General features: G+C 57.8%; 5 protein-coding genes across 5 annotated transcripts; 3 read left to right on the top strand and 2 right to left on the bottom strand.

The window, feature by feature from the left end:
* Positions 1-2: 2 nt before the first annotated feature.
* DIP2 (beta transducin) lies at positions 3-3,075 on the bottom strand. The gene is made up of 2 exons (XM_047982155.1): positions 2,979-3,075; positions 3-2,917 (listed from the first exon to the last, which is right to left on the bottom strand). Exons 1-2 carry the CDS (start codon positions 2,993-2,995, stop codon positions 46-48), a joined length of 2,889 nt encoding a protein of 962 aa, XP_047838117.1. The 5' UTR covers positions 2,996-3,075; the 3' UTR covers positions 3-45.
* A 164-nt stretch (positions 3,076-3,239) lies between these two features.
* On the top strand, positions 3,240-4,671 carry ARC35 (Arp complex subunit). The gene is made up of 5 exons (XM_047982154.1): positions 3,240-3,356; positions 3,419-3,660; positions 3,719-4,141; positions 4,197-4,346; positions 4,406-4,671. Exons 1-5 carry the CDS (start codon positions 3,295-3,297, stop codon positions 4,480-4,482), a joined length of 954 nt encoding a protein of 317 aa, XP_047838116.1. The 5' UTR covers positions 3,240-3,294; the 3' UTR covers positions 4,483-4,671.
* A 283-nt stretch (positions 4,672-4,954) lies between these two features.
* LCL3 (Micrococcal nuclease) lies at positions 4,955-5,817 on the top strand (the record flags this gene model as incomplete). The annotated part of the gene is made up of 2 exons (XM_047982153.1): positions 4,955-5,335; positions 5,407-5,817. The coding sequence occupies 2 exons, from the start codon at positions 4,955-4,957 to the stop codon at positions 5,815-5,817; spliced, it is 792 nt and encodes a 263-aa protein (XP_047838115.1).
* Positions 5,818-8,409: 2,592 nt separating this feature from the next.
* Positions 8,410-13,204, top strand: JDV02_001242 (uncharacterized protein). Its single transcript, XM_047982152.1, has one exon. The coding sequence runs from the start codon at positions 8,871-8,873 to the stop codon at positions 12,567-12,569; it is 3,699 nt and encodes a 1,232-aa protein (XP_047838114.1). The 5' UTR covers positions 8,410-8,870; the 3' UTR covers positions 12,570-13,204.
* Positions 13,205-22,370: 9,166 nt separating this feature from the next.
* JDV02_001241 (uncharacterized protein) lies at positions 22,371-24,802 on the bottom strand. Its single transcript, XM_047982151.1, has 4 exons — positions 24,107-24,802; positions 23,843-24,047; positions 23,285-23,733; positions 22,371-23,232 (listed from the first exon to the last, which is right to left on the bottom strand). Exons 1-4 carry the CDS (start codon positions 24,396-24,398, stop codon positions 23,105-23,107), a joined length of 1,074 nt encoding a protein of 357 aa, XP_047838113.1. The 5' UTR covers positions 24,399-24,802; the 3' UTR covers positions 22,371-23,104.
* Positions 24,803-25,066: the final 264 nt, after the last annotated feature.

Raw genomic sequence — 25,066 nt, 5'->3', positions numbered from 1 at the left:
TCCAAGACTATTCGTTGTACATGTGTACGTATCGAGTCTATTTATTTACGCCACATGCACAAAGGCCCTCTTCTTGACGCTCCTCTCGGCGCTCTCGTCTTCCCAAGTCTCGTCCACGTACTCCTTGACGCTTTTGTCGCGGATCTGCATGCCCACAACCTTGAGCGCTGCAATGTTGACGCCCATCTCGTCTTTTTGCCGTTTCAAAGCGGCCCTCAGATTCGTCCTAATGCCGTCCATCATCGTCTTCATGGTCCGGCTCGCCACAATCTGCCGATGATGCGTTTTTATCATAAAGAAGAGGATGCGACATGTCAGGGGCATGTTCATCGAACGCATGGCGAAAATGTTGAGAAAGGTGAATAGAATGGGGACAGTGGCAAACGGAAGAATCAGCAAGGCGTCGTGCAGCGCCGAGGCCTTGATCTTTTGCAGCACAGACATGACGTGCTCTTCAGCGCTGATGTTGCCCAGTGCCAGAAACACGGGATTGCGCTGCGGCGGCATGGCGTTGGGGTCTGACAGTTTGGCCTCTTCGTACTCCTTCATGAGATTCAGGTCGGCCATGCCCATCTCGAGGGCCTCTTGTATCCGCTCACCAGCCATGAGCGTCTCAGTGGTTTGCTTGCTTGCCGCCGCAACTTCACCGCTCTCATCCTCTGCGTCCTCGTCTTTTTCGAGTGAGGTAGTTAGTGTGCTCTCGTACAGCTCCTCAATCTCCTTTTCGCGCTCTTCTTCGAGAAAGATTTGCTCATCAGTCTCCTCCCACACCCGGATGCTTTTGTCGTGCGCTGCGCTGACGAGGAAGTTGCCAGTCCGGCTGATGGCAATTGACCACACCTCTCCGTGGTGGCCGTCCAGTCTCTGAATCTGCTCAAACTTATCTCCATCCCAGTAACGGATCGTCCTGTCTTTACTGCTGCTGAAAAAGTGGTGCCCGTTGCCGTCAGAGTTGTGGGGAACAAAGGCGACTTGCAGAATACTGTCTTGGTGTCCAAAGAGAGCCTTGTGACAATCTCCAAAATCCAGCCCCCAAATCCTGATGTTCTTGTCTGCCGAACTTGTGACGATGAGTTTGCTATCGTACGATATGTCCATGCTGAGCACGGGTAGCTTGTGGCCATAGAGGTTGAGGTAGAGCTTGAGCGAGTCCACGAAGAAGACCTTGACCGTGTTGTCGAGCAATGAAACGGCTAGCAACCTTGCATCCGGTGAGAACTTGAGGCTCAGGATGTCGTCGGCCACCTTGAGCGTCCTAGACTGTACGAGTTTGAGTTTTGATGTCGTTCGCTTCGTGCCAAGAACTTCTTCCTGGACGATCTTGAAATCCCAAAACTTGGCAGTCTTGTCTGCGCTGCCAGAAACAACAGATCGCCCGTCGGGGTGCACGTTCAAGGACCAGATGGCACCTTCATGCGCTTGAACGCTGTCTAGCAACGAGGCAGACGCAACGTCAAAAAGCTGCAGCTCGCCGCTCTTCGTGCCGACAACGACAACTTTGTCTCCTGGTAGAAACGCGCAGCATAGGGAGTATCCGCAGTCAAAGGTGCGAATACAAGTCTGTGTCTTGATGTTCCACACCTTCATGGAGCCGTTCGCAGCCGAAGCCAGCATCTTGTCATCCGAGCTGAGAGCCAGTGCCCGGATGTCAGCCCGGTGACCAGGCAGCTCCACAGCAAGCGTTCGTGTATAGTCCGGCACATCGTCCTTCTTTTTGCGATCGCTCCTATCCCTTGACGGGATGCTGTAGTACTCCAGTTGGTTATTGGTCGTGCCGACCAGGAGATGAAGATCCTTTTGCGTGCCGGCTAGTGCCCAATCCACAGATCGAACCTTTCCACCTGTGCGCACAATGACATACTGAACGAAGACATCACTAATGTCTGCTTTCGAGACGTCTTCGGCCATGTCGTCGGCATTGAGTGCTTCTTCTTCCTGCTGCTTGCCGTCCTTGCCCTTTTCTCTCCGCCTTCTCCTCTTACGAGCCAAGCTCTTCTTCACTTCGGCTTCTGACCTGATGCGCCATACGTCGACTCCTTTCTCCGATCCGTGAACTGCAAAGTAGTTCCTTGAGGGGTGGAAAATGACTTCGGTGGCTCGATCCTTGCTCTGGCGGTGCAAAGTGCCACGGTCCGACAAGTATTGAGTGGTCGATGATACATCCACCCGCCGCGCGCTCGACGCGAGACCATCTGCATCGAGGGACCAAGCCTTGAGCTCTCCGTCGTTGCCAGCAGTGATGCAACCGCTCAAGTCCGACGACATACCGAGTGCCCAGCACTCACCATTCGTCTGCGAAATATGCGTCTCGATGCAGTGCCTTGAAGAAAGATCCCAAAGCTTGAGCAGGGAGTCCTTGCCGGTTGTGATGAGGTAGCCGTCGGATGAGTCTTGACCATCGAGAACCATGGCCTTGGTTCCGTCTTCATCTTGCACCTGTGTGTCGGGCTCGACAAACTCCAGCCCTGTGATCTGATCTTTGTGTCCACGCAACTTGAATTGGCCGACTTCTGCAACGAGGTCCCATATGATAACATCGGTGTCTTTGGACCCGCTTGCTAGGCGAACGCCAAACTTGTCGAAGGCGAGTCTCGTGATGGCCGATTTGTGACCATTGAAGTTGAGTATGACGGTGGAAATCTTCCCGTCCCAGAGGCGGATGCTGCCGTCTTCGTAGCCGACAGCAAAGACATCCTTGTCCGTCTTGCTCTGAGCAATTGCCGTGACAGGGACCGTGCAGCGCTCGTCCCGCCACCGACTCAAGAGCTCGCCCTTCTTGACATCCCAGCAAAGTACCTCTTCGTTCGCAGCGACGACAGCCTGGCCCGCGCCTGTGCCAGTTCGATCCTTGGACGTCCAGACGATGTTGGAAGTGCTTGTCGTCACAACGCCGAATGACTTAGCGTGCTCGTATTTGCTAAGAGGAAACGGTATGTTAGCTCATAGTAAATGTAGGAGAGTAGCCGCGCCATGCTTACAGGTACGACTTCACCATCTTGTCCGACTCGGTGCATCAATTGCCTGGCAACCAACGATGCGCCTCTCCGTCAGTCAAGACAAGAGAATTGCGCAGCGACACTGAGACGCCTGCAGGTGGGATATTTTTTTGTTGCTTATCGATAAGTCTAGTACGAAGTAGAGTGGATCGGCGCTGTAAGCTTAGATCACGTGGTCGTCGTCAGCTCGCCGTCTGACGTCCCTCCTGCACCTCACCTCCCCAGCCCCACCATCGTCGTCAACCAGCTCCATACGCGGAGAGGCAGCAATCCGGCGCAACCGCAGACCACCGCAACAATGCTTCTCCTCGATTATCAAAATGTCCTGATTCAATCGGTACTGACCGAGCGGTTCTCTGGGTAATTCTACCTATTCGCCTGCCGCCGCCGCCGCCGCCCCTCCCCTGCTAATCAGGAGCTAGTGCCCCGCCTGCGTCTATTGACCAGACCATCTCCGACTTCGACGGCGTCACCTTCCACATATCGACCCCAGAAAGCAAGACGAAGATCCTGCTCTCTGTCCAAATACGTTGCTTCAAGGACCTGGTTCAGTATGGCGCGGAGCAGGTCCTTCAGCGGGAATACGGCGACTACGTTGCGCCGGTCGAGACAGGCTACGACTTCTCTGTCCTAATTGACTTGGAGCAGCTACCTGCGGAGAAGGGTACATCCTCCTACACTATCTGGCGAAGGAATCGCAGTGGCACTAACAAGACACGCAGAGGAGCGCGATGCCCTGGCCATGAAGTTCGCCTTGCTCAAGCGCAACGCCATGGCAGCCCCTTTCGAACAAGCATACGAGGAGCACTACAAGCTGAAGGAGGAAGCTTCCAAGTTCACATCAGAAGAAGCCCCTCAAGGAGTTCGAGAGGGTGGCCAGGTCAAGGCCATCCACTACCGCGACGAGGAGGCAATCTACGTCAAGGCCAGCCACGATCGCGTCACCGTCATCTTTAGCACCGTCTTCCGCGAAGAGACAGACAGAGTGTTTGGGAAGGTTTTCATCCAGGAGTTCGTGGATGCGCGGAGAAGGGCCATCCAGAACGCTCCGCAGGTGCTCTTTAAGAACGATCCGCCACTCGAGCTCCAGGGCGTCCCCGGAGTCAAGAGCACTGGCACTGGCGAAATCGGCTACGTCACGTTTGGTAGGCTTGTCGTTACTCGCTATCTCGTTGCAAGGGGAATTCTGACTGGCCACAGTGCTCTTCCCGCGTCACCTGACGCCTCAGCGCATGCCCATTGTCATCTCCCACATCCAGACCTTCCGCGACTATTTCCACTACCACATCAAGGCGTCCAAAGCATACATCCATTCTCGTATGCGCAAGCGAACAGCGGACTTCCTCCAAGGTACGTCGACCTCTGGGTTTGCTAGACAGTGCAGACTGTGCGGTGCTGACCCGGACCAGTCTTGCGCCGAGCTCGGCCGGAGAACGAGGAGCGGGAGAGAAAGACGGCAAGCGGCAGGTCATTCAAGGTGCAATAAGGGGCGCTCAAGGCTTTGCTGTTGTCAATGGCCCAACAGCGGCTCACGAGTCACGACATGTGCGGCACGTCGCATTGAGTATTGGAGTACGAAGTACAGTAAGGCGGGAATGCAGCGCTGCTCATGCGTGTCGGCCAGTCAATGAATGAGATAGTTGCTCTAAATCATGCATAAGAACGCATTGCAGAGCCGCTGTTGCGAAGGTGTTCTACCAATGTGATTCAAAGAGTAGTGCTCTCGCAAAGCGGACGCCAGCCCAGCCCTGGCTGGAGGTCACTGACCAGGCATCGCTTAGGCGCTTTCAGTGGGCCTCAGGCACCGAGCTAGTAGTGCCCGCATGTATACCTAATTGGCGGGCACGACCACTGACGCCACCTCGCCCGCGACTGCGACTCCCCAGTCCGACATTTGACATCCGAGCATCCATCGGGACGACGACTTATGGCGGCACGATCTGCGGGTCGCAGAGACAATGGTATGGCCGTTTGGAACATCGGCCTCTGGACGTGACGCAAACGACGACGAGCCAAAGAAGCGGCCGCTCTCATGGCCCGAATCCCTTGGCCCCGCAGACCGGGACCAGTTCGCGGCGGCCAAAGAATGGGCGCCCATGGTCCTGTTCTCTCTCGTCGGCCTCGGTGCGCTGCAGCTATACGCCAACTACCTCCGCCGTATACCAGGATCGGCCTACGTCCGACCGAACTTCTTCCGAAGCAGGAGCCTCTTTGGCAGAGTCACGAGCGTGGGCGACGGTGACAACTTCCACTTGTTTCACACTCCTGGCGGGCGGGCTGTCGGCTGGGGCTGGCTGCGGAAGGTGCCAGAATCGAGAAAGGAGCTCAAGGATCGCACGGTATGTACATACGGGCCAACTTCGATCGCCATCGAGAACATATGGGACTGACCGGACGTGGTCATGCACAGATATCCATACGCCTTGCGGGTGTCGACGCCCCAGAAGGCGCGCATTTTGGACGCCCGGCGCAACCCTTTAGTGGCGAAGCGCTCAAGTGGCTATCCGACTACATCCTGCACCGCAATGTGCGAGCATACATTTACAAGCGAGACCAGTACAACCGCATCGTGGCGACAGTGTACGTCCGACGGTTCCTAATGCGGCGGAACGTGGGCCTCGAGATGGTGAAGCGGGGGCTGGCAACGACGTACGAGGCCAAGTCCGGGGCCGAGTTTGGCGGGTTAAAGGCAGTCTACGAGAAGGCTGAAGCGAAGGCGAAGAGAAAGCGGCGCGGCATGTGGTCTGGTAAAGCGAACGCATTCGAGAGCCCGCGAGAGTACAAAACACGTTGGGCCGGCCAGCAGAAACCTGACGAGTGAGCCTGACTGGCGACCGACTTTGCACGCCTGGTCGAGGGACTCGCAAGCAAGTTACATCCGCCCTGAAGAACTTTGTCGCGCTTGCATTCCTGGTCAGCTCGGATATCGCGCGGAGCAGCATGCAGAGGTGATGGCTCATTCGAGCTCCTCGTGGTGGCACCTTACTTTCGAGAGGCGACAAGACACGCCGAGAACACGATCCGAATTTGGCGAAATGGTCAATGCCACATCAAGTGCCAGGCGCAGAGCATGGCTCCTTGCACAGAGCATGGCTCCCTGCACAGGGCAGAGACATGCACCGAAGCTAGGGGCGTCAGGGCCTCCCTGCGCCGCAGTTCGGAAGGTCAACACCCGGAAACACTGGCAGCTTTCTGGTGCTCGTTTCCATGGACCCGGCAACCCAGGTGATTCGCAAACGGTCTCTCAAGCCTCGCCCAACTCGGCTCGCAACACGCGGAACGCGCCCCATGGCAGGACCGAGAGGCAGCTCTGTGCAAGAAGCGAGGACATGGCTGTACGAGTGCTTAGAACTAGAGCATATGACGGGACACACGCGCCTTCTTGTTGGTGTGATGATATCGGCCAGCTACAGTTACGGACTTGTAGTGCCGCACAGCAATCCGGTTCTATTTGCAAGCTCCTGCGCGTTCTTCGGGCGTCACGGGTGTCATAGGTAGTAGCTATGAGTTGCAATCTGACGTTCCCGTCATCCCGAGCCGTGTCTGGAGCTGGCGAAGGGCAAGTTTCGGACCTTGCTGGATGCTCGAATGCCCCTTTTCCCCACCGCCAGGCCCACTCCCGATTTTAGCTCCAGGTACGTAGTCGTACGCGATGCAACTACGTACAGTATAGAGTGGGGGAATTCTGCGGGGCTTTTGGAGGTCGTCACGACGGTCATTATTTTCGTCACCGTCGCGTCCAGTGGCTCCGCCCCCTGGCATGAACCGGGGTCCATGACCGCGAATCGTGAACACGAGCCGTGGAGGGTCACTACTGGTGATACCACTGTTGCTCTTGGGCACGTTACGGGCTGTGTTGCCTCGCATACGAGATGGTATCTGCAGAGAGCCGTACAAAGTACGGCAGGCGCGAAGAGCACGCACAATGTGGTTTTTTGAGGAAAGGCAAAGCAAAGCATCCGAGTCATTCGATGGCCAGGGCTGCTCCGCTGATTGTTGGGTAAGTCAGGAAATAACAAACAGCAGGTGCGCGCGCCTCCCGCCCCGTCAGGATGCGTGGCCCGTGAGACATCCCACGATCAAAGGATGTCTGGGTATAGGTTAGGTAGATGGCAGCTACAATACGTATGTACGTGCGCAGTCGGCGCGCTCGGCGGCGCCACGTCTTCAGCTTGTCGAGGAACGAGAGGGCGTCCATGATGATGCATGGACGGACGTGCCCAGCCAATATCCTTCGCAGCGTAAAGTTCGATCCTGCCTGCGGTGGCGCCAGTGGGACGGTAATGCACGGTGGTCGAAGTACTAGCAAGCTTCGATTCGCAGGCGGCCGCCGCCGTGGCACGAGCCCCTCACCTCTATCCGTGGAGCGCGCACAGCCTCGATGACTGAGACGACGGATCGAAATTGGCCACAACATGGCGCAGTCATCAGTCGCGTTGTCGCTTGACAAAGGAGGCCCGCACCGTACGAATGCCGCACACCTGCCGGCACGCCCGGTGCCGGTGATGAAAAATGGGAAACGCAAAAGGACGTCAACTCTGTCGCGCGCGTGGGAAGACGGATTGATGAACGCAGACCGGCATCCATCGACTGGGCTCGGGTAGGTTTGGACGATGCCAACAGCATCATCCATGCTGCAATTCCCACGGAATCTTGGCAGTAGCCAACTTATTAGTGACTTGGTAGAGTGGAGATTGGGGCTCGACGTGTGCCTGAAATCAACTGCGTGCGCCACGAAACTCGACACCGTCGCGGGCCTCTAGCGTCCGCGGGGAGCTAATAACTTTGGTGATGGTCAAGGCACCGCCAGCGCTCCAACCAGCCGGAGCCCACTGTCCTTCCAATTGGTACATTTAGTATCTTAGCTTCCCATGTACTACAGGCACTGTAGTACTTGCTTTGGGTACCTACCATTACCACGTCGTGCAGCCGGATTCCATTATCCAACAACTTGGCTTGCACCTGCAGGGCAGCAGGGCACACCTCGCTGCCGAACCTTGGAACGGCGTCGCACCAGGACCAAGCGTCGCTGCTCAGCACAGGGCCGCAAGAGGCGACGTCGTACTCTGTACCTTGCCGAGTGCTTGCATTGATGCTGCAGTGACTGTCTGTACATTTAGTAGTACTTGTAGCACGTACTGGTCAGGGCGCGGTACTCATCTCGTGTGCTCGTTCCCCCCTCCGCAGGTGGCACCACCACTGGCATTGCCCGTCCCCCGTCTGGTCTGGTGTGTTTGGCTGCCCGCCCAGCCCGCCGCGAGCCCGACCGACCGACCCCCCCCCCCCAAGCCCATAACTGAGCAACTGCGCGCTAGCCCCGACACAGGCTAGCGCCGCGTCTCGTCACAACAACTCACGCATTCTTGTTGGCCCTGCCAGCCATCCTCCTCTGTTCCTCCAATTCCAAGCCCAGGCCAGGCAGGCTCGTCAACCCCCGAAATCCCATCGCCGGCGAGCGAGAGAGCACGCACACGGCCCCAGCCAGAGAAACACGCTGACTGCTGCCGCGCCCGACCGCGACACTCCTCATTCTTACACTCGTTTTCACCTTCGATTTTACTTTCGACTTTCGGCTTCCCGCCCTCTCTCCCCCTTTTGAACCATCCTCGATCCCGATACGCATAGCGTTTGGCCCGTCTTTGTTCGACGCCAAGCCAACACACGGCCCTCGCAGAGACCACCGCATAATTTTCCAATCTCGACACGCCCTTGGGCTTGAGATGCGCCCGGCGCTGTTCTCATCGTTGCGCGGGCCGATATTTTCACCTCTCGCCCATTTCTCTACTCGTCGAGGCTTGACGACGACGACGACGACTACGACGACGACGATATAATCACGCCTCCTTTGGCAGCCCTCGGTGCGACGCGGTAGCCATGCGGTTATCGTTTCGACGACGCCGTGCGGCCCGCCGCCCAGATCCCCTCGGCACAGGCCTCCTCGCCATCACAGCGCTCGCGCCGTCATTAGCGGGGGCCATCGACTTCACGCCCGTCCCGTCTCCAAACCTCGACTTTTCTGACCTCGGCAGGATAGCTATTGCAGGAGACTACAGCGGCATATCTCTAATCGAATATGTAGCCCAAATTCCGAAGCCGCGCAGCGCAAACGGCAGCGAGTCCCTCCTGGCCCTGCTCCCGAATGGCGCCCTGGCCTCGATCGTGCCGAGCGACGGCTCCATCCGCACCATGTGCACATTCCAACGCAAAAACGGCGCCATCGCTGGCGTGGTAATTGGCGGCAATTTCACGAGCCTCGATGACACCCAGTCAACCGCAATCGCTCTCGTCGACCCCAACACGGCAAAGGTGACGCCATTCAAAGGCATCGAAGGCGATGTCAAGGCCGTGTACTGCGATAAGGCACGCGACACCATTTACGTCGGCGGCAGCTTCAGAGGCGGCAACTCGACCAATGCCCTGGCTTGGGTCGGCATGGAGGGCTGGAACAACCTTCCCTTTGCCGGCTTCAATGGACCCGTCGAGTCCATCAGCAAGGCATCCAACGGACACATAATTTTCGGGGGGAGCTTCTCGGGCCTGGGCAACGCCAGCACTCCTAGCCGGCCTGATGATCAGGTCATCAACTTATCTACCGCGAACATCACCGGCACCAACAACGCGGCAGCCAATGGCTTCGGCGACCCCAAGAGCATCATTTGCGGCGATGGCACCGACGGAGCAGGCAAGACATGGTTGTTGCGAGACCAAACGCCGGGAACTTGGGAGGCCAGGTTCGGATACGGCTTTGAGCCTACGAAGCTCAGACTGTGGAACACCCACCAAGATGGCCGTGGCACCAAGACGTTTCGGTTCCTGGCCTTTCCTCTTAACGGCATCTTAAACTTCACTTACGTCGACCCGACGACGGGACAAAATGGGACGTGCACGAGCGAGTGCCCCCTGAGCCAAGACCCAAAAGTCAAGTTTCAGGACTTCCATTTCGTCAACCGCGTGGGCATGAACAGCTTTCAGATTGCCATTTCGGACTGGTATGGCAAGGGCGCAGGCTTGGCCGGCATCCAACTATTCCAGGACGACATCTTCTCTTACGCCATTGCCGATTTCAACGAACCCAAGTGTGGGGGCATTCAGCTGCCCTCCACTGCCACGGCAACCGGCCCCTGGAAGCATTCGCCATCCGTGCAGAGCAACGCTGACTACCTGACCGTTGAACTCTCCGGGGATATTTCCTCCAAGTCTGCCTCAGTCGTCTTCTACCCCAGCATCCGCGAATCTGGCAACTATTCCGTGAACATGTACACTCCTGGCTGCAAGCCAGACAATACTTGCGAGACGCGCGGGCGAGTCAACGTCACAGGAACCATGTCGGCCGGTGCCGTCAATGCCGGCTTTACAACTAGCCTGTACCAGACCAACAACTTTGACAAGTACGACCAAATTTATTTCGGGTACATTGAGAAGACGTCGGACAGCTTCAAGCCTAGCGTCACAATCACACCCCTTGACGGACAAACCGTCGACAAATTGACTGTAGTGGCCCAGAGAGTCGGGTTTGCGCTCATCAACTCCACCGGTGGACTCAACGGACTATTCGATTTCGACCCTGAAAACGGAGCAGCCTCCATCTCAGATTTGGAGAAGTCGGCCGTAAACAAACTTGGATCCTCACTCAAGCAGAACGCGGGCGTCAAGTCGCTCGTCTCGCATGGAGATACGCTGTTTATCGGCGGAAACTTCACGTCTAATGATAACGCCAACGTGGTCGCCATCGGAGGAGAGGGAAACGTCAAGTCTCTCGACGGCGGCCTCAACGGACTCGTTCGTAAGATGCACCTGGAAGACGACAAGCTCTACGTGGGAGGCGACTTTGACAACTCCAAAAAGAAGGCCAAAAATGGCCTGAACCATGTGGCCGTCTACGACGTCAAGGCCGAGACTTGGAATCCATTGGGGGCTGGTGTCGACGGAAAGGTGGAACAGGTCGTCCCGTTCCCCATTAACGTCACATCCAATCGCACAGAAACAGCCATTGCTTTCACCGGCAACTTCTCCAAATGCAATGGCTTCGGGGACAGCAAGGACTCGGTCGTGGGTGGCTTTGCCATCTGGGTGCCGTCGAAGAGCAACTGGCTACAAAACCTGGGCGACTCGGTGCCTTCCTACACAGGCGTATTGACTGGCGCCGTCCTGGATTTGCCCAACGACACCTCTCTCTTCGCAGGATCCATGACATCCGCACAGATCGGCGCCAACGGTGCGGCCACACTCAGCGACGCCGGCCTGGGCAGGTTTCCAGTCAACATTCAAGCACAACAGCCCCAAGGCAAGGCGAGACGGCGAGACGTCTCTTCGAGCGAGGGTTCCCGGGGTGTCATTACTGGGACTTTTTACAACAAGGACGGCAGCAATATTACCGTCCTAGCTGGTCACTTCACCGCTCAGTCCGCAAACGGCTCTGCCATCAATAATCTTGTGCTCATCGATGGCAAGAACAGTGACAATCTCAGTGGGCTGGGTTCTGGAGTTTCCGCAGATTCAACCTTTACAGCCGTCGCCGTCAGTAGCAGTATCCTCTTCGCCGGAGGTAAGGTGACTGGCACCGTTCAAGACCATCAAATCAACGGCCTTGTTGCATGGGACATGAAGTCCAAGACATTTCCCACCCAACCAGCCCCGGTCAGTGGTGGAAACGCAACAGTGTCAGCGATATCTCTACGCGAAGATACGACGGAACTCTATGTCGCCGGTTCGTTCACGAAGGCTGGGGCCCTCGACTGTCCCGGCGTATGCCTGTACAATATAGACTCCTCCCGGTGGACGCAGCCTGGCAATGGTCTGGCGGGCACGGTGCTGTCTTTGATGTGGTCCAGCAGCTCAACCCTCTTGGCTGCTGGCGACATGCGTGCCAACGGCTCCGACGGGCTCTACCTGGCCTCGTATGACGCCAAGTCGCAAACCTGGGCGAGCTTCAGCAACTCGGGAGATATCCCTGGACCGGTCACAGCCATGACACCGGCTTCGAGCGATACGAAGCAAGTCTGGGTTGGCGGACAGTCGGCTAAGGACGGGTCTACTTTTATCATGAAGTATGATGGTAGCAAGTGGTTGTCCGCAAAGCCGACCCTGGGCAAGGCTACAACGCTCCGGAGCCTTCAAGTCTTCTCTCTCACGACTGCCCATGACAAGGCGGACATGATGGACGACAAGCAGGCCCTGATGCTCACCGGTTCCATCGATATTCCTAGCGTTGGAATAGTCGCTGCCGCACTATTCAATGGCACGCACTACCAACCCTATGCTCTCACGACGAGCCCAGGCCAGGCCGGTGGCAGCATCGCCAGGATCTTTACACAAAACAACAGCTTCTTCCCCAAGCCCGGTGGCCACATGCCGCTTGTCTTTGTCGTTTTGATCGGCTTGGCGATTGCCCTTGGTCTTGTCCTCTTGATGGTGGCCGCCGGTATTCTCCTTGACCGGCTACGGAAAAAGCGCGAAGGATACACCCCAGCGCCGACTTCAATGTACGACCGCGGAAGCGGTATCCAGAGGATCCCGCCGCGCGAGCTACTCGAGCAGCTTGGCAAGAGTCGCTCGGCGGCGCCGCACGTGTGAGGCAACGTCGCCATCCTTTGAGTCGTCATTTAGCCAGCAAGTCTTGTTTGCATTTCGGCGTTTGGATAGGCGTACGGAGCATCATGATACACCTGCAGCATTTGAACTTTCGGGAGAGCAAGGAATTGCAGAGACCATGATGGCCAGTCTTTGAGAACAACGCCAATGTTCTCCTCGAGCGCGGATTGACGATGGCTATCTCATCTGCGCAAAACTAAATCGAAACCCGATTTCCCTGTTGGGCCCCAATAAGTTGGGCCCATACACACTTCATTATTTTTCTGTTTCTTCCCTGTTGTGCCTCAAGTCTCGAGGCCATGACACTGGTTAATGTTTAACCTTTTTTTTTCTTTCTCATCCGGATGCTGGAGGGCGAGGGCACACCGCCAGCTCCTACTGGAGGGGATACGAAGACGCAACTTCACTTCACGCCCCTCCATTTTTTTCTTGACCCGATGTACATTACTTTCAACCAGTCTCCGTCACAAAGGCTGTCACGCACCCTTGCACACAATTTCTCTTGTCTCTTGATGGTGGAGGAGGTACGAAACCAAATGGTCTGCGCGCATGACTGGCGATGAAGATGGAAGAGCTCCCATAGCGTAATCTGAATGACAATTCCTGGTCAATCTGCTAAGATCCCACAAACACACCCCCCAATAAAAGTGATGGCGTGCTTGAAATGTCAGCAAAAGTACGCTCTGATAGATAGCATCGACCCGAGATGCTTGGCCTGGTCATCGGGTTGCAACGGCTGTGTCCGCGAAGGCATGCAGACGGCACGAGGCGCGATGGACATGAAAGATGCACGAGGATAGCAACGTATCACGTACCTTCATAGCGTCAAATCTGAAATGAATTGCCCGTCTCGGCACATGCCTGGCGATCCCCTACTCAAGTCGGGGGCCGCCCGGCCTTCCTACTTGGATCATTGATCAACAGCGCGCCACGGGCCGAGCAGGATGGGGGGGGGGCGCAATTCGAAGAATGATCGCCGTTCTTCTCAATTTCTTCTTTCTTCTTTCCCCACGCGCGCGCGCACACACATACACACACATGTCCTCCTGTCCCTGCCGTCGGACCCACCCTTGTGCTCGGGCGAAGCCGTCGTCGTGGCTTTTGGGTGTTCATGCAGTTACTTGATCTGCGCGGGGTCTGGGGTGGTGATGATGGTGGTGGCGGTGAGGGAGTGAGGGAGTGAGTGAAGGGGGCAGAGAGAGAGAGAGAGAGAGAGGCAGATCTGACCTTCCCCGCGGGGACATTGATCAGAGAAAAAGATGTCTATCCTAGGTTTGTGTTGCATTCAGAAGGGGGGGGTTCCTCTCCTGGCGATGAGGCTATATCGCCGATGTAGAGGCAGCGGTGGGGTGTTGGGTTATATGGCATGCTGTTACCGACAGTCCACCCACCCAGAATCATCATGTGGTCTTCATCACCGTCGTTGGATCGCAGCTGCAGCTTTTCCCCTTCTCCGTCGTGTTTGCGGCACTGTGCAAGATGCTGCTGTATTCAGTGCAGCGCCGGCACCTGACTGAGTCTCAACTCGGTCAAGTCAAGCAGGAGCGGCGGCGCATATAGATAGATAGTCCACGACGGAGATCGATCGCGTGCCTCTCAAAGGGTCTCTTCCTCTGCCTTTTGCGCGGATCGGGCATGATGTTGCGGCTCGGCAACAATGGGTGGCCGACCAGCCCGCTCTGCGTACCGAGCTGATTGATGATACTAATTCCCCCTTTAGATTCATACCCGGGGTTTTTTGAACAAAGGAAGGCTCCCCCGTCCATCCAATCCCCCCCGCCGTCGGCTCACGGCATTAGCATTGCGCTCCCGGCTCTGATATCCTTCAACAATATACTTCGTAGATACGCTACGCAGGGCGCCTCACTGACCACTTAACATTATATCCTCTTTCCTACACCCGTGCTCGGGGACGTGGTGACCACTCGGCGCCGGCAAGCAAGCCCTCCTGCCCACCTCCCCCGGATAGCTGGCCGAGCAGCACGCACACACGATGCGCTCGCAGATCGCCCCCCCATCGAACAGCGGCGATCAAATCCAACCCACCAGCTCACTGTGTGTGTTGTTCTTTCTTCTTTTTCTGTCTTTTCGTTCACATCCCTCCGTCCCCTCCCCCGGCACCCTCGAGGTTTTCCCCTTTCGTCCTTCCCTCTTGGGCAGGCGCGCACGCGCAGGAGGCGCCGTTTGGGCATTCGAAAATGGAGCGAGCAGGTAGGCTAGGGTGCTAACTGGGTGCTCTGAGGGGAAAGGGGGGGGGGGAATGGGCTTACGAGGTATATTAGTACTATTGATGAAACGGGCGTGACGGCTGAAAATAGAAGCACGAAAGGTACTACTACTACTACTACTACTACTTCCTTGACTTGAATACTATGCCTCGACAGGGGAAAAGGGCATTCTCTTACAATGGCAATCTACTCGCTACTCGAGGAGGATGGGGGGGAAAAGGGGGGGGGGGCGCTCGCTCCGAGGTTGTAGGGTAGGTCGGCAGATAGCCCTGCTGACGAGTTTCGAACGCACGAGACGGCCAGGGGCGAGGGAAGGACAAGCTCGCCAATCTACGTGCTTCACGGAGCCGCCAGCCGCTCTGCAGGAGGCTGGGGGGGGGGGGGACCTTGTGGACGATCGTACGAGGCAAAAGTCGAGGACGAATCTTTTCAGACCGGCAGCCACGATCCCGGCGGGGCGGGTCTTGTTGGAGCCCGCAGCAGGCGGAGGAGGAGAATCGCCATGGGCATAGCATACATGGTGCATCACGAGCCAGTTGGTAACTACTAAAGGTACTTCGTACGACGAAAGTATCGCTCCCCCGCTTCGCTTCGCTTCGCTTCGCTTCGTCCGGTCCATCTGCGGGAGGGCGCCGCGTGCTTGCCCCAGGCGGCGACGGACAGGGTGCGTGGGGGTGCGTGGTTGAAGGACGCAGGCACTCTATCTGAAGAGATGCATGGAACGGAAGGGCTTGGATGGGCTGATCGATGGTGCTGTTGCAGATGGATGGTAACTGGGTTACCGGATACCCGTTCTTGGAAAGGAAGCCGACACGGGGTGGCCGCCTACCCTGCACGACGACGTTGCTGGACCTGGGTTGGGTTCGAGCGAATCCCATCCATGATCCATGTGTCCGTCAGCGGAGCGCCGCAAAGTCCTATCCCTGTTGGGCCAACCTGGCCATGTCCATACAGAGCCATGCTCGGGAGAGAAGCATCAGTAATATCGGGCTCCGAGGCACGATATTGAAACACGTCCACGATTACCGCTGGCCTCTTGCTGCACTTGTCGGTTCCCCTCGAACGTCTCGTCCCACGGTAGGATCCTTTGCCGGTGCCCTTGAATCCGTCAGCCGCCTGTGCGCCCACCGCACCTCATTCGTGAAGTATATCATCGGAGGCAAACGACTGTGAGTCGAGCACGTTGACGCTTCTGCATCTACAAAGTATGCATGCACACACACACACACACACACACCCTCTCAGGAACAGGCCCATATAAAAAAGCGGGACAGGGGCGTGCCGCGAGCAGGGTCGCTTCTCCGCTTACAGGGGCGCTGGGCGGGAGGGAGAGCAATTGGGAGGACGAGGACGAAGAGGAGGAGGGAGTGGGGGCAGGAAAGCGCTTGGCCAACCGGCATGGAAATGACGTTGCGGGTCGCCTTCGGTGGACCCTGCCCTTGGCCTTTGACGTCATGGCTTGCGGCCAACGAACGATGGCCGTTGGCGCCCTCGTAAGGGCTGGCCGGTCTGCGACAGACGTCTCGCCCTCCGCTTTGCCTGTCATCTGTCTTCGCCCGCCCGCGCATGCGTGCGTGTGTGTGCACGCATGCTGCGCGCGCTGCGCTCCTCGACAACCTCGACGCAGAACGCGCAGCGTGCCGGCACACAAGACATTAGCATTGGGCGGCGACGACCCCCCCATCAAAACACAATTCATCGCTCCACCGCCACTGCAACGAGCCGCGCTTCTCTGCCGCCCGGCGCCGCGCGCACGAGCCCCCCCCCTTGCGCCCCCCGCTAAGCGCCGACAGAGCGCAAAAGAGCAGGACCCTGAATATCCAAAAGTCGTTTTGTCCATGGCCGAAGACTGGTGGCGTCCGCCCTCGCCAAGCGGGGAGGCCAACCGCCGCAAAGCCCCGTCGTCATGGCTTATCGCAAACGACATCATCACCAAGGCGAACCGCCAAAGCGCACCCGACCTTTTGCATCGCTGACCGCCTTCCCTTGCCGGCCGCGCACCCTGGTGCATTGCCTGCCCTGTACTCCGGCTCCACCGCCGCCTCCTCTCGGCTCTGCGTCCACGCCCCCCACTTTCGACCTCCCGACGCCCCGTGAGAGGAGGCGCGAGAAGTGAATGAGCTTCTCCATCGCTGTGCAGGGGTTTTTGCATTGGCTCATTATCGCGTTGCGGGGGGTGGGGGAGGGAGCTGTGAATGCTGTTTGTCTGACTTTTGCGCGCACGGTGGAGCTTCCTGTCGCAAGCCAGCTTGCTGTGCTGTGCGAAATCCAGCGACAGTAGACGGTGGCTGGTCCTGTCGAGGGGAGGGGCGGCGACACTCCGAGATATCTGCCTGCCATATGCGGTTTGAAGCCGGACTCCATGGTGGACCTGACGAGCAAAGACAACACACCGAGTGCCATCGCGGCCGCGCGCGCGCGAGTAAGCATTCCCTTCGGACAGGGAGACGAGCCGTAATGATGAACCCCCCCAGTCTCGTGGTGCCAGGCTCCAGGTGGAACAAGGGAAGCATACAAGCTTTTTGGCTTGTTTCGGCCGTCGGGTCAGCACGGGGCAGACGCATGCAAGTGCGTGGCCAAGCTTTTCGTCGATTTCTAGATGGTCGAAAGCCAAGATCAGCCATCTGGCCCGGTCCACGTCGTCCAGCTTCTGGTTTCAGTTGGGCGGAGAGCAAAGCCAAACGGCCTGTCGTCTGAAGCGTCCCGAGCAGATGGGATCGGCCGTCGTCCCTAACTGGCGGGAAGAAGTAGAGTTTGTTATTTTTGGGGTTCCCAGGCAATGCCAAGAGCCGCCCCCTTTTGGGACGATCTGCGTTCAACGTCGACGACACTCGACAACGTGCCGCACGACGACCCCAGCTGTGTCGAGATTCGAGAAACGAGAGAGGCAGCGTGTGATGGCATTCGCGTGCCGTGAATGTACGAGTGCCTTGCGCCAGATTGGGGCTGTGTAGGCGCGCGCCTCGCAGACTACCGGTTTAGCTGGTCCCCCTGGATTTCAGTCTCCATGGCATCCTGAGGCGTGCCGTGCCCTGTACCTTAACTTCAGGCCATCGAAAAGGAGCAAGGCGATTGGGGCTCGTGGCGAGGCAGGCATGACTGGAACCGTGTCGTTGGTCGTACACCGAGAACCCAAGGTTGTGCACAAGTCAGCTGTACTCTGTTATTCTCCCAAGCCTCCTCCACCGAGTTTCAGCCTGACGCCATGGCCCGAACGAGGATTCCGGTAGGGCAGGCATGTCGCCCTGCTGTTTGCCATCTTCGCCACCGACTCGTCGTCTGGCAATGCAGAAAGAGAAAGGCGGGAGGGCGGGGGCGAAGACAAGGCAGAATAAAGGGGGTGTTGTCCTAGCAGTGCCGTGCCTGGCGGACACTCGCCGACTCGGGTCGCCTCTGTGTGTTGATAGCAACTCTGAGCATGGCTGCCACCGCCAGGAGTAGCGTTCAGATGGCCAGGGGAGGCGGTATTGGCGACGGAGACGGCCAGTTGAGGGCGCCGTCGCAGGCCGTGTGGGCATATTGCGACACCGCATTGCCTCTCCCGGCCCCCGTCGGCCCCCGTACCGACTGTCCGTTTACAGCCAGTCGCCCGCCATCGGCCGACTACAACGGGCAGGCAGTCCCGCACGCGAGGCTCTCCCGCTCTCCCTCCGTCTCTCTCACGTGGATGGAGCGTGCGTGGTTGCAGGCGTGCATGGGCGTGAGCGAGTGGACATGGGGGGCATTAGCTCGCCCGTTTCGTTTGGTCGGGCGTCGGATGGTGGTGGCAAGCGATGCTCGTTTGGGAGGGGGGCAGATTTGTGTGCGATGTGTGTTGTGGACAAGACGCTCATTGCAGCATGTCCTCGTTGTCCTTTGTCGTTAATAGTAGGTGGAAGTCGGCCATCGAGGTCAGCGGCTTGTCAGCGCCGTCCGTTTTTGGTGGGCAGCGCGCAAGGGGCTAAGGTACCGATGGCACCCTACCTTGTACCGTACCGTACCGTACGTCGCGCGTCCGTCTTACTGTACGGATACATGGACGGCACCCGGTTTTCGCTGTCGGGCGTTGCAGCGCCGGCGCCAGCGCCAAGGGCCAGCAGCTGTCGAACCGTTTTCGAGGAAACGGAAGGGTAGGGGGGGTGGGGGGGGGCCTTCCCACTCCGTCCCTCCCCCCCCCGGCACTTCATCCACAGTGTGCGCCCCACACGCACCTTCACCACCTCACCTGTGGTGCGGGGGGGGTCCCCTTGAGGCGGCGGTCCTGGTGCATGGATCTTACTCGCGGCACAGGCTGCCCGAGCAAGCGGTGGCGCGGCAGACGGACGGCATGGCGGGTGATGCACCACGATTCCAGCGCCCCAAATCTGCAATCTGCAGCCCAGCACCCAGTCATCCAGTGCCAGCCCGCCGCCCACTCACAGATGGGGCGGGGCGGGGGGGTTCCCAGGCAGCGTCCATCCAGCAGCTTGACAGCGCACAGCACACACACACGCACACGGTGCGGTCCACCGGCAGCGCAAGCGGCGCCCGCCCGCGCGCACGCACGCACACACACGCCTGAGGCCAGCCCACGTTCACCTCCAGTGCCAAGGGGGTTTTTCCTACCCGCACTGTTCCCTGAACTGCTGGTCACCAGCTCCCTTCCGTCATCGCGTGCGCGCGCACACTTGATGCGCCCCCTCATGCCCCCCTCTTCTCTCCTTCTCTCTTTCTCCCCATCTAGCGCCCCGCCCACCTCTTCCATCGTGCCCATCCATCCCTCGATACAGGAGAGTGAGTGATGGATTGGATTGGATGGATTTGGGTGGATGATGCCGATTGGAAGCCACGCAGCGCCATACTACTCTACGTACATTACATGCTGCTGCATAGTACTTCTCGCACCCCCCTCCCTAAGCCCCACGACTCCACCTTCAAACTCCCTTGGGTCCTCCACAACGGCGCGCCGAAAAGCCTCCCCCTGTCGCTCTCCCCAACCCCACAAAGCTTGTCCGGTCTTGACAACACCGCCATGCTTGCGAGCCTTGCCGCCGAGGGCAAAGATAGTCGTCTCTGAAACGCCGGTGCCATTCCTCGTCGGGGGAGGAGCCCTGCCCGCCCGCAAATGTTCTGCCCTCGTCCACCTATCCTCTCAACTTTGTACGCCCCTCCCCCCTACCTGTCTTGCGTGTCGTGTCGTGCTTGTTGCTGCTTGTCTTTTCTAGGCAGTACCGTGAACGCAGATGGGCGCGAGTGAGGAAGAGAAGCATAACAAACGACAACAGATATAGGGGGCAGGCAACTGTAGAGCGCACCCGCGTGGCCATTCATTCTCTTCTCATTCTTAATCCTGGCACTCTCCTCCTTCCACGGAAAACCCGAACCCGCACGTCTGCATCTGTGCTTCGGGGGGTGGCAATAACACATCTGCTGCGCACAAGAGCACCACAGGTCCACAGGTCACTTTTGTGAAGACAGAGAAAAAAAAACATCATGGCTGACGGGACGCAAGAAATGGCGGTGGGGAAGCAGAACATGCTTGCGCGGCCAATACTTTGGCTCTCCATCTGCTATGCCAGAAGTATTGCTGTCCCTCCTCATCCCTCCTCCCCTGTGCCTGTCGCGCTTTTTCTTTGTCTCCGTCCTACTCGCTCCCATCCTGTACGCCTGGTTGTTCAATACTGAAACAGCTGCAACCCCCGTAGTGTCCTGACTGTGCCTTGGCTCAATTACTTGGGAAGCTGCCATCCCGTGTTTTTTTCCCTTCCTTTTTAATATGTATGTTGCACGAACGAACATGCCCCCGTCCCGGAGCCTGGGTGGGGGGGGGGAGCCTCATTCTTGCCACCGGGGCGTCGCCGTCTCATGCCTTGGACGGGCGGACAGAGTGAGAGAGTGTGTGAGGAGAGTGAGAGAGCCCCCCGCCCGCCTGCTCTCGGGTCCCGCCCTACCCGGGCGGCGGCCGTTGGGTACCTTCAAACGGGAGACCCGTGGGGCCCTAGTTGTTGGCTGGCCGCCTGTGGCTTATCGTCTGTCTCTTGTTCTGACGTCTTCCTTGGCTTTTCCTCTTTGGCGCCTCCCGCGGACGAGTGAGTGAGCGAGTGAGTGCGGCGAGGTGTGCATTGACGCCGGCCCCTTCCTCGTCTCCCTCCGACGCGCACCCCCTTTTGCGTCGCTGCCGATGTCCGTCGCACGCACTGCCAACTTGTTACCGCGTATAGTAATAGTAATGACAGTAGCTAGTAGTGCCTTTGAGACGAGAGAAAGAGAGAGAGAGAGAGAGAGAGACTCTCCCGTCCAGGGGCTGCAAGCTGCAGGTTCTCGACATTGCTAGATAGGTACCTAGGCAGGTACCTAGCCTACGAAGTACCTTAGCACCCGTTCCTCAAGACGCGAATACCGTATCGTGGCTGAGAGCAAGTACGAATTTTGATGTACCAAATACGCCCAAATCGACACCTTCCACGCCCCCGGCGTCGGGCCGCTTCCTTCCTTCCCAAAGACTTCTTCCATCGCGCTCACCTTCACGTAGGCCCCCTCTTTGGAACAAGCCACCGAGATCAGCGCCACCCTCACGCCCACCCCCCCTTTCTCCAAACCCCCCAGCGAACATGGCATTTGGCCCAGTCGCAAATCCCCCATGTGCATGCAATCGCATCGACTCGACGGCGCAACCCGCCCGACGACGACGACGACGGCGGCGACAACGGGACAAGCAAGCTTCGGCCACCTTATCGCTGCTAGCCCGCCAACCGGCCAACCGCCACCGAGCCCTGCGTCCCCCGTGCCGTGCTTGCTACCTTGCTTGCATCTCCAACGTCTCGCGCCGCCCAAGGGGCATCACGCGACGGGTTCTTATGCACCTTGACCTCACGAAGGACCTCCTCCCTCGGCTCTAACCTGTCCGCCAGCTCAGTCCCGTCTCATCCCTCCTCAGTGTGCCAAATAAAGTGCCTAGGTTAGTAGGCAGGTACAGATATGTACGACTCGCCGTACTTTCTAGCAAGGTATAGTCAAGCAGTAAATAAACCCCTTCCCTAAAAAAAAGAAAAAAAAAGGCGGCAGCCGCCCTATCGTTCAAACATGACCCCAGCCCCTCGTATCGAGCTACATGACACCCCCCCATCTTCAACAAGGCGGAGAGAGCATGCCGACGGCAAAAGAATCAGGAAGGTCGCTTGCGCGAGCCCGGTCAAACAAAGAGACTGAACTCTGCAGCATCTTCTCCCGTGTGAGCACTCCGTATCGTAAGCCTACTCCGCGAAATAGAGTGCCTCCCATCCCTGCCGTCTACCTGCAGCAGGGCCCCCCGACAGCGAGCGCCGCCCGCTCGGCACATTGCCGGCATCGCCTACACCGTTGCTGAGGTGCGCTTTGCATGTGCCCTCCCCTAAGACCAGACCTGTGCCACCAGTCCAGGCATACCCAGCCTTCGCCGACGTACGCTCCGTCACGCCCACGTGCAAAAGTAATTGCGGACCTTGCGAGTCGCGCAAAAGTCCCTCTACTTGCAGTGGCGGTCGCTCGCGGTGTCATTGCTCTTCCTCCCAGCAAACCTACATGCCAGGGTCATCCGGCTTGGATCCATGGCTAGCTCAATGAGAGACGTACCCACACGGTTATAATTTCAGTCCAGCATGTGGCTGTTCGGCTCCATTATCGATCGGGTATATCATCACCGTGAAAGAGTAATCGTACATAATCTTCCCCGCCTGGGTCTGGAGGCACTCTAGCCATTGGCCCCTCTCTTCCGTCATCTTGAAAGATGGTATAGCCTCAAACCCTGACCCCACCCCCAGGGTCGTAAAAACGTCGACGAGAAAGCGAACGCTTCGAACCGTAAAATGCTCCCCTAATAAACAACAGAGACGCGCAAAACAGCGCAGTCCAGTAGCAACCATCAACGCCCCCAAATGGGTATAGCCGAGTAAGCCCGCAGGCGAAGCCCGGAACCAGTTGTGGCCATCCCGAGGGAAAACGAAACCCCAACAGGTAAATGTACAGCGTAGGGCCCTGTCCACCACGGCTTGCCCACGCCAATGCAAAAGTCCTCCCTTGAAAAATCGTCGCAGTTGCAGTATTTGTCGTCGTCTGTCTTTCCTACCTTCCCTTTTGACCACAATCTCTATGCCCCTTCATCGCAAATGTTGAAACTTTCCGGAGAGAAGCGTTCGATTAAAATGTACCGTGAGATCATGCGATAAGACGACGGCCGGTTTCGTAAGGCCTTCGTCCTCCGTGCTGCTCATTCCGCACCGAGAGGGGTCATTGTCTGCTATACGAGCTGGAAAATTGAAAGCAGACTGCGCGTCAATGATGTCCATCTCTCACTTAGTCCGACTGATGGTCCTCGGAGCCTGCTTCCGATCGGGCGTCGCCGCGGTGCACCTTGCGATGGCGTCTTAGGTTGGAAACGACGGAGAAATGACGGCCGCACCCCTCTACTTCACACGCAAACGCTGCGATCAGTCAGCGGTTAATGTCCCCATAAGTGCATCATGATGGACTTACGCTTCTCGCCTGTGTGACTGTACATATGCGTCTGAAGCGAACTTGGGCGAGTGAAGCGCTTGTCGCAAACCTTGCACTTGTGCTTCTTCTGCGTGCTCGACGACACCTTGGAGCTGAACTGACCCATCATGGACTGGGGCGCAGGTGGGATTTGGGATCCCATCAGTCCTTGGGGTCTGGGTAGGGTCCGCGAGTTAACGGACTCAATGTCCGAACCGGCGGTCGAATAATCCGACACCGAGTCGCCGTAGTAGGAGCTAAAGTTGCCGCTGGACGAGATCGAGGAGCTTGTTGAGTGCGTAGACGGGAAGGGATATGAGTCAACAGACGACCGATCATTGCGACTGCCGTAGATGTTTCGAGGGGTTTCCTGGCTCATGGCAAGCATGCCGTGGCTGGCATCGAGGGCATCCGCGAAGCTCCTGCGGTCATCTGGGGCAGGTATGCTCCTTTTGAGTTGTGGTCAGCTGCGAGCTCGTTGATAGTCGCTATACGGCGGTACCAATGTGGTGGCCAAAAGAAAAAGGGAAGAGTAGGAGGCAGGGGGGCGGCACATACTGATGATGGGAGTATCGCCTGGCAGTCTCAGCCTCGGGACCCAGGCTGAAGTGTTGACGAGATGGTGCTGGCGCGTAACCCATGGCCTCGTATGGCGGAGCTGACGTGGGTGCGAAGTGACCACTGACGGGCGACGCTGAAGTTGTGTATGAAGGGTCACCATAGGCTGCAGAAGTGGTCTGCATCCTGCTCAGGCTCATGATATCTAAAGCGTCCCCAGTAAGTCATCGCGCCGACGCAGTGTGGGCCGAGGAAATAAGTTACCTGAGGAACTGGTGGGAACTGGCATCGATCCATAGGATGCCATTGACGAGGCACTACTAGTGCTCGCACGGCCTGGCGGAGGCTTCGTAGCCATCATACTATGGTGGCTCATGGTAGGGGGCTGCTGGCCGTGAACGAAAAGAGGGTTTCCAGAAGTGGCGGACGACTGCGAAGGCGAGGAGGCGGAGGACCAAGGGTTTGAGAACGCTGGAGGCTGTGCGTGCGCCCCGTAGTCGAAGTTCAACGGAGGAGCGAACCGCTGCTGCTGGGAAGTGTCCAACGTCATGGTCATGTTGTCGGAGCACGTCGTGTTCGCTCGGGACGTCCGTCTAGGTTGGCGTCGCTAGATGGTACTTTGTGTGCGCTGAAATATGTGTCCTGAGAAAGGGAGGACGATATCTTTCCGTCTCAGGGTGAAGGGTGAGATGAGTGCGTGGGTGGTGGAAAGGGTGGTGAGCATGTATGCGTGCGAGGTACACTGCGACGGCGGTGTTTGTTTTGCAGAGGGGTCTGGAGAAGGCTGCGAGGGATGAAAAAAGGCTGTTGATCAGATGCGGGATCCCGACTACAAAAGCCAAGTCGGTAACACAGATCAGAGACAAGAAGATCCCGCCTGGAGATGGAGCGTGTTTGTCGGGAGCCAAGGTGGGATCAGCGAAGTCTTAAGTGCCCACGAGTGCGAATTGACGTGCGTCAGTCCAGTCTGAGGCGAGGCGGGCAACGGGAGGAACAGTGGAGTTCCCCGTCCGTTCAGAGCGGACAGGGTGTGTGACGACTCTGGTCTAAGTGATCGGCAACCCGATGTCCTTTCACAATGGCCGAGGCGACAGGGTTGCGGCGATGAGGTAGGGTAGCAGGAACAAGAACCGGCCGGGGGGGAGGGGGGTGTGGGTTGACGGCTGGCGCCAGACTAGGCGTGGCCGCTGATGCTGGTCGTTGTCCGAGGTGGATATGATGGCT

Source organism: Purpureocillium takamizusanense, chromosome 1 (assembly GCF_022605165.1).
Source record: "Purpureocillium takamizusanense chromosome 1, complete sequence".
NCBI lineage: Eukaryota > Fungi > Ascomycota > Sordariomycetes > Hypocreales > Ophiocordycipitaceae > Purpureocillium > Purpureocillium takamizusanense.
The sequence above is the reverse complement of the archived record's forward strand: the minus strand, read 5'-3'. Positions and strand labels throughout refer to the sequence as shown.

What these genes read in the sequence shown, in the direction of transcription:
- ARC35 (XM_047982154.1), top strand. Translation starts at nt 3,295, where the DNA reads ATGCTTCTCCTCGATTATCAAAATGTCCTGATTCAATCGGTACTGACC. An exon ending in GCAGCTACCTGCGGAGAAGG is followed by an intron (nt 3,661 to 3,718) that starts GTACATCCTCCT and finishes CAAGACACGCAG; the next exon opens with AGGAGCGCGATGCCCTGGCC. An exon ending in AACAGCGGACTTCCTCCAAG is followed by an intron (nt 4,347 to 4,405) that starts GTACGTCGACCT and finishes GACCCGGACCAG; the next exon opens with TCTTGCGCCGAGCTCGGCCG.
- JDV02_001242 (XM_047982152.1), top strand. Translation starts at nt 8,871, where the DNA reads ATGCGGTTATCGTTTCGACGACGCCGTGCGGCCCGCCGCCCAGATCCC.
- JDV02_001241 (XM_047982151.1), bottom strand. Translation starts at nt 24,398, where the DNA reads ATGACCATGACGTTGGACACTTCCCAGCAGCAGCGGTTCGCTCCTCCG. An exon ending in AGGCGATACTCCCATCATCA is followed by an intron (nt 23,734 to 23,842) that starts GTATGTGCCGCC and finishes ACAACTCAAAAG; the next exon opens with GAGCATACCTGCCCCAGATG. An exon ending in CAGTCACACAGGCGAGAAGC is followed by an intron (nt 23,233 to 23,284) that starts GTAAGTCCATCA and finishes GACTGATCGCAG; the next exon opens with CGTTTGCGTGTGAAGTAGAG.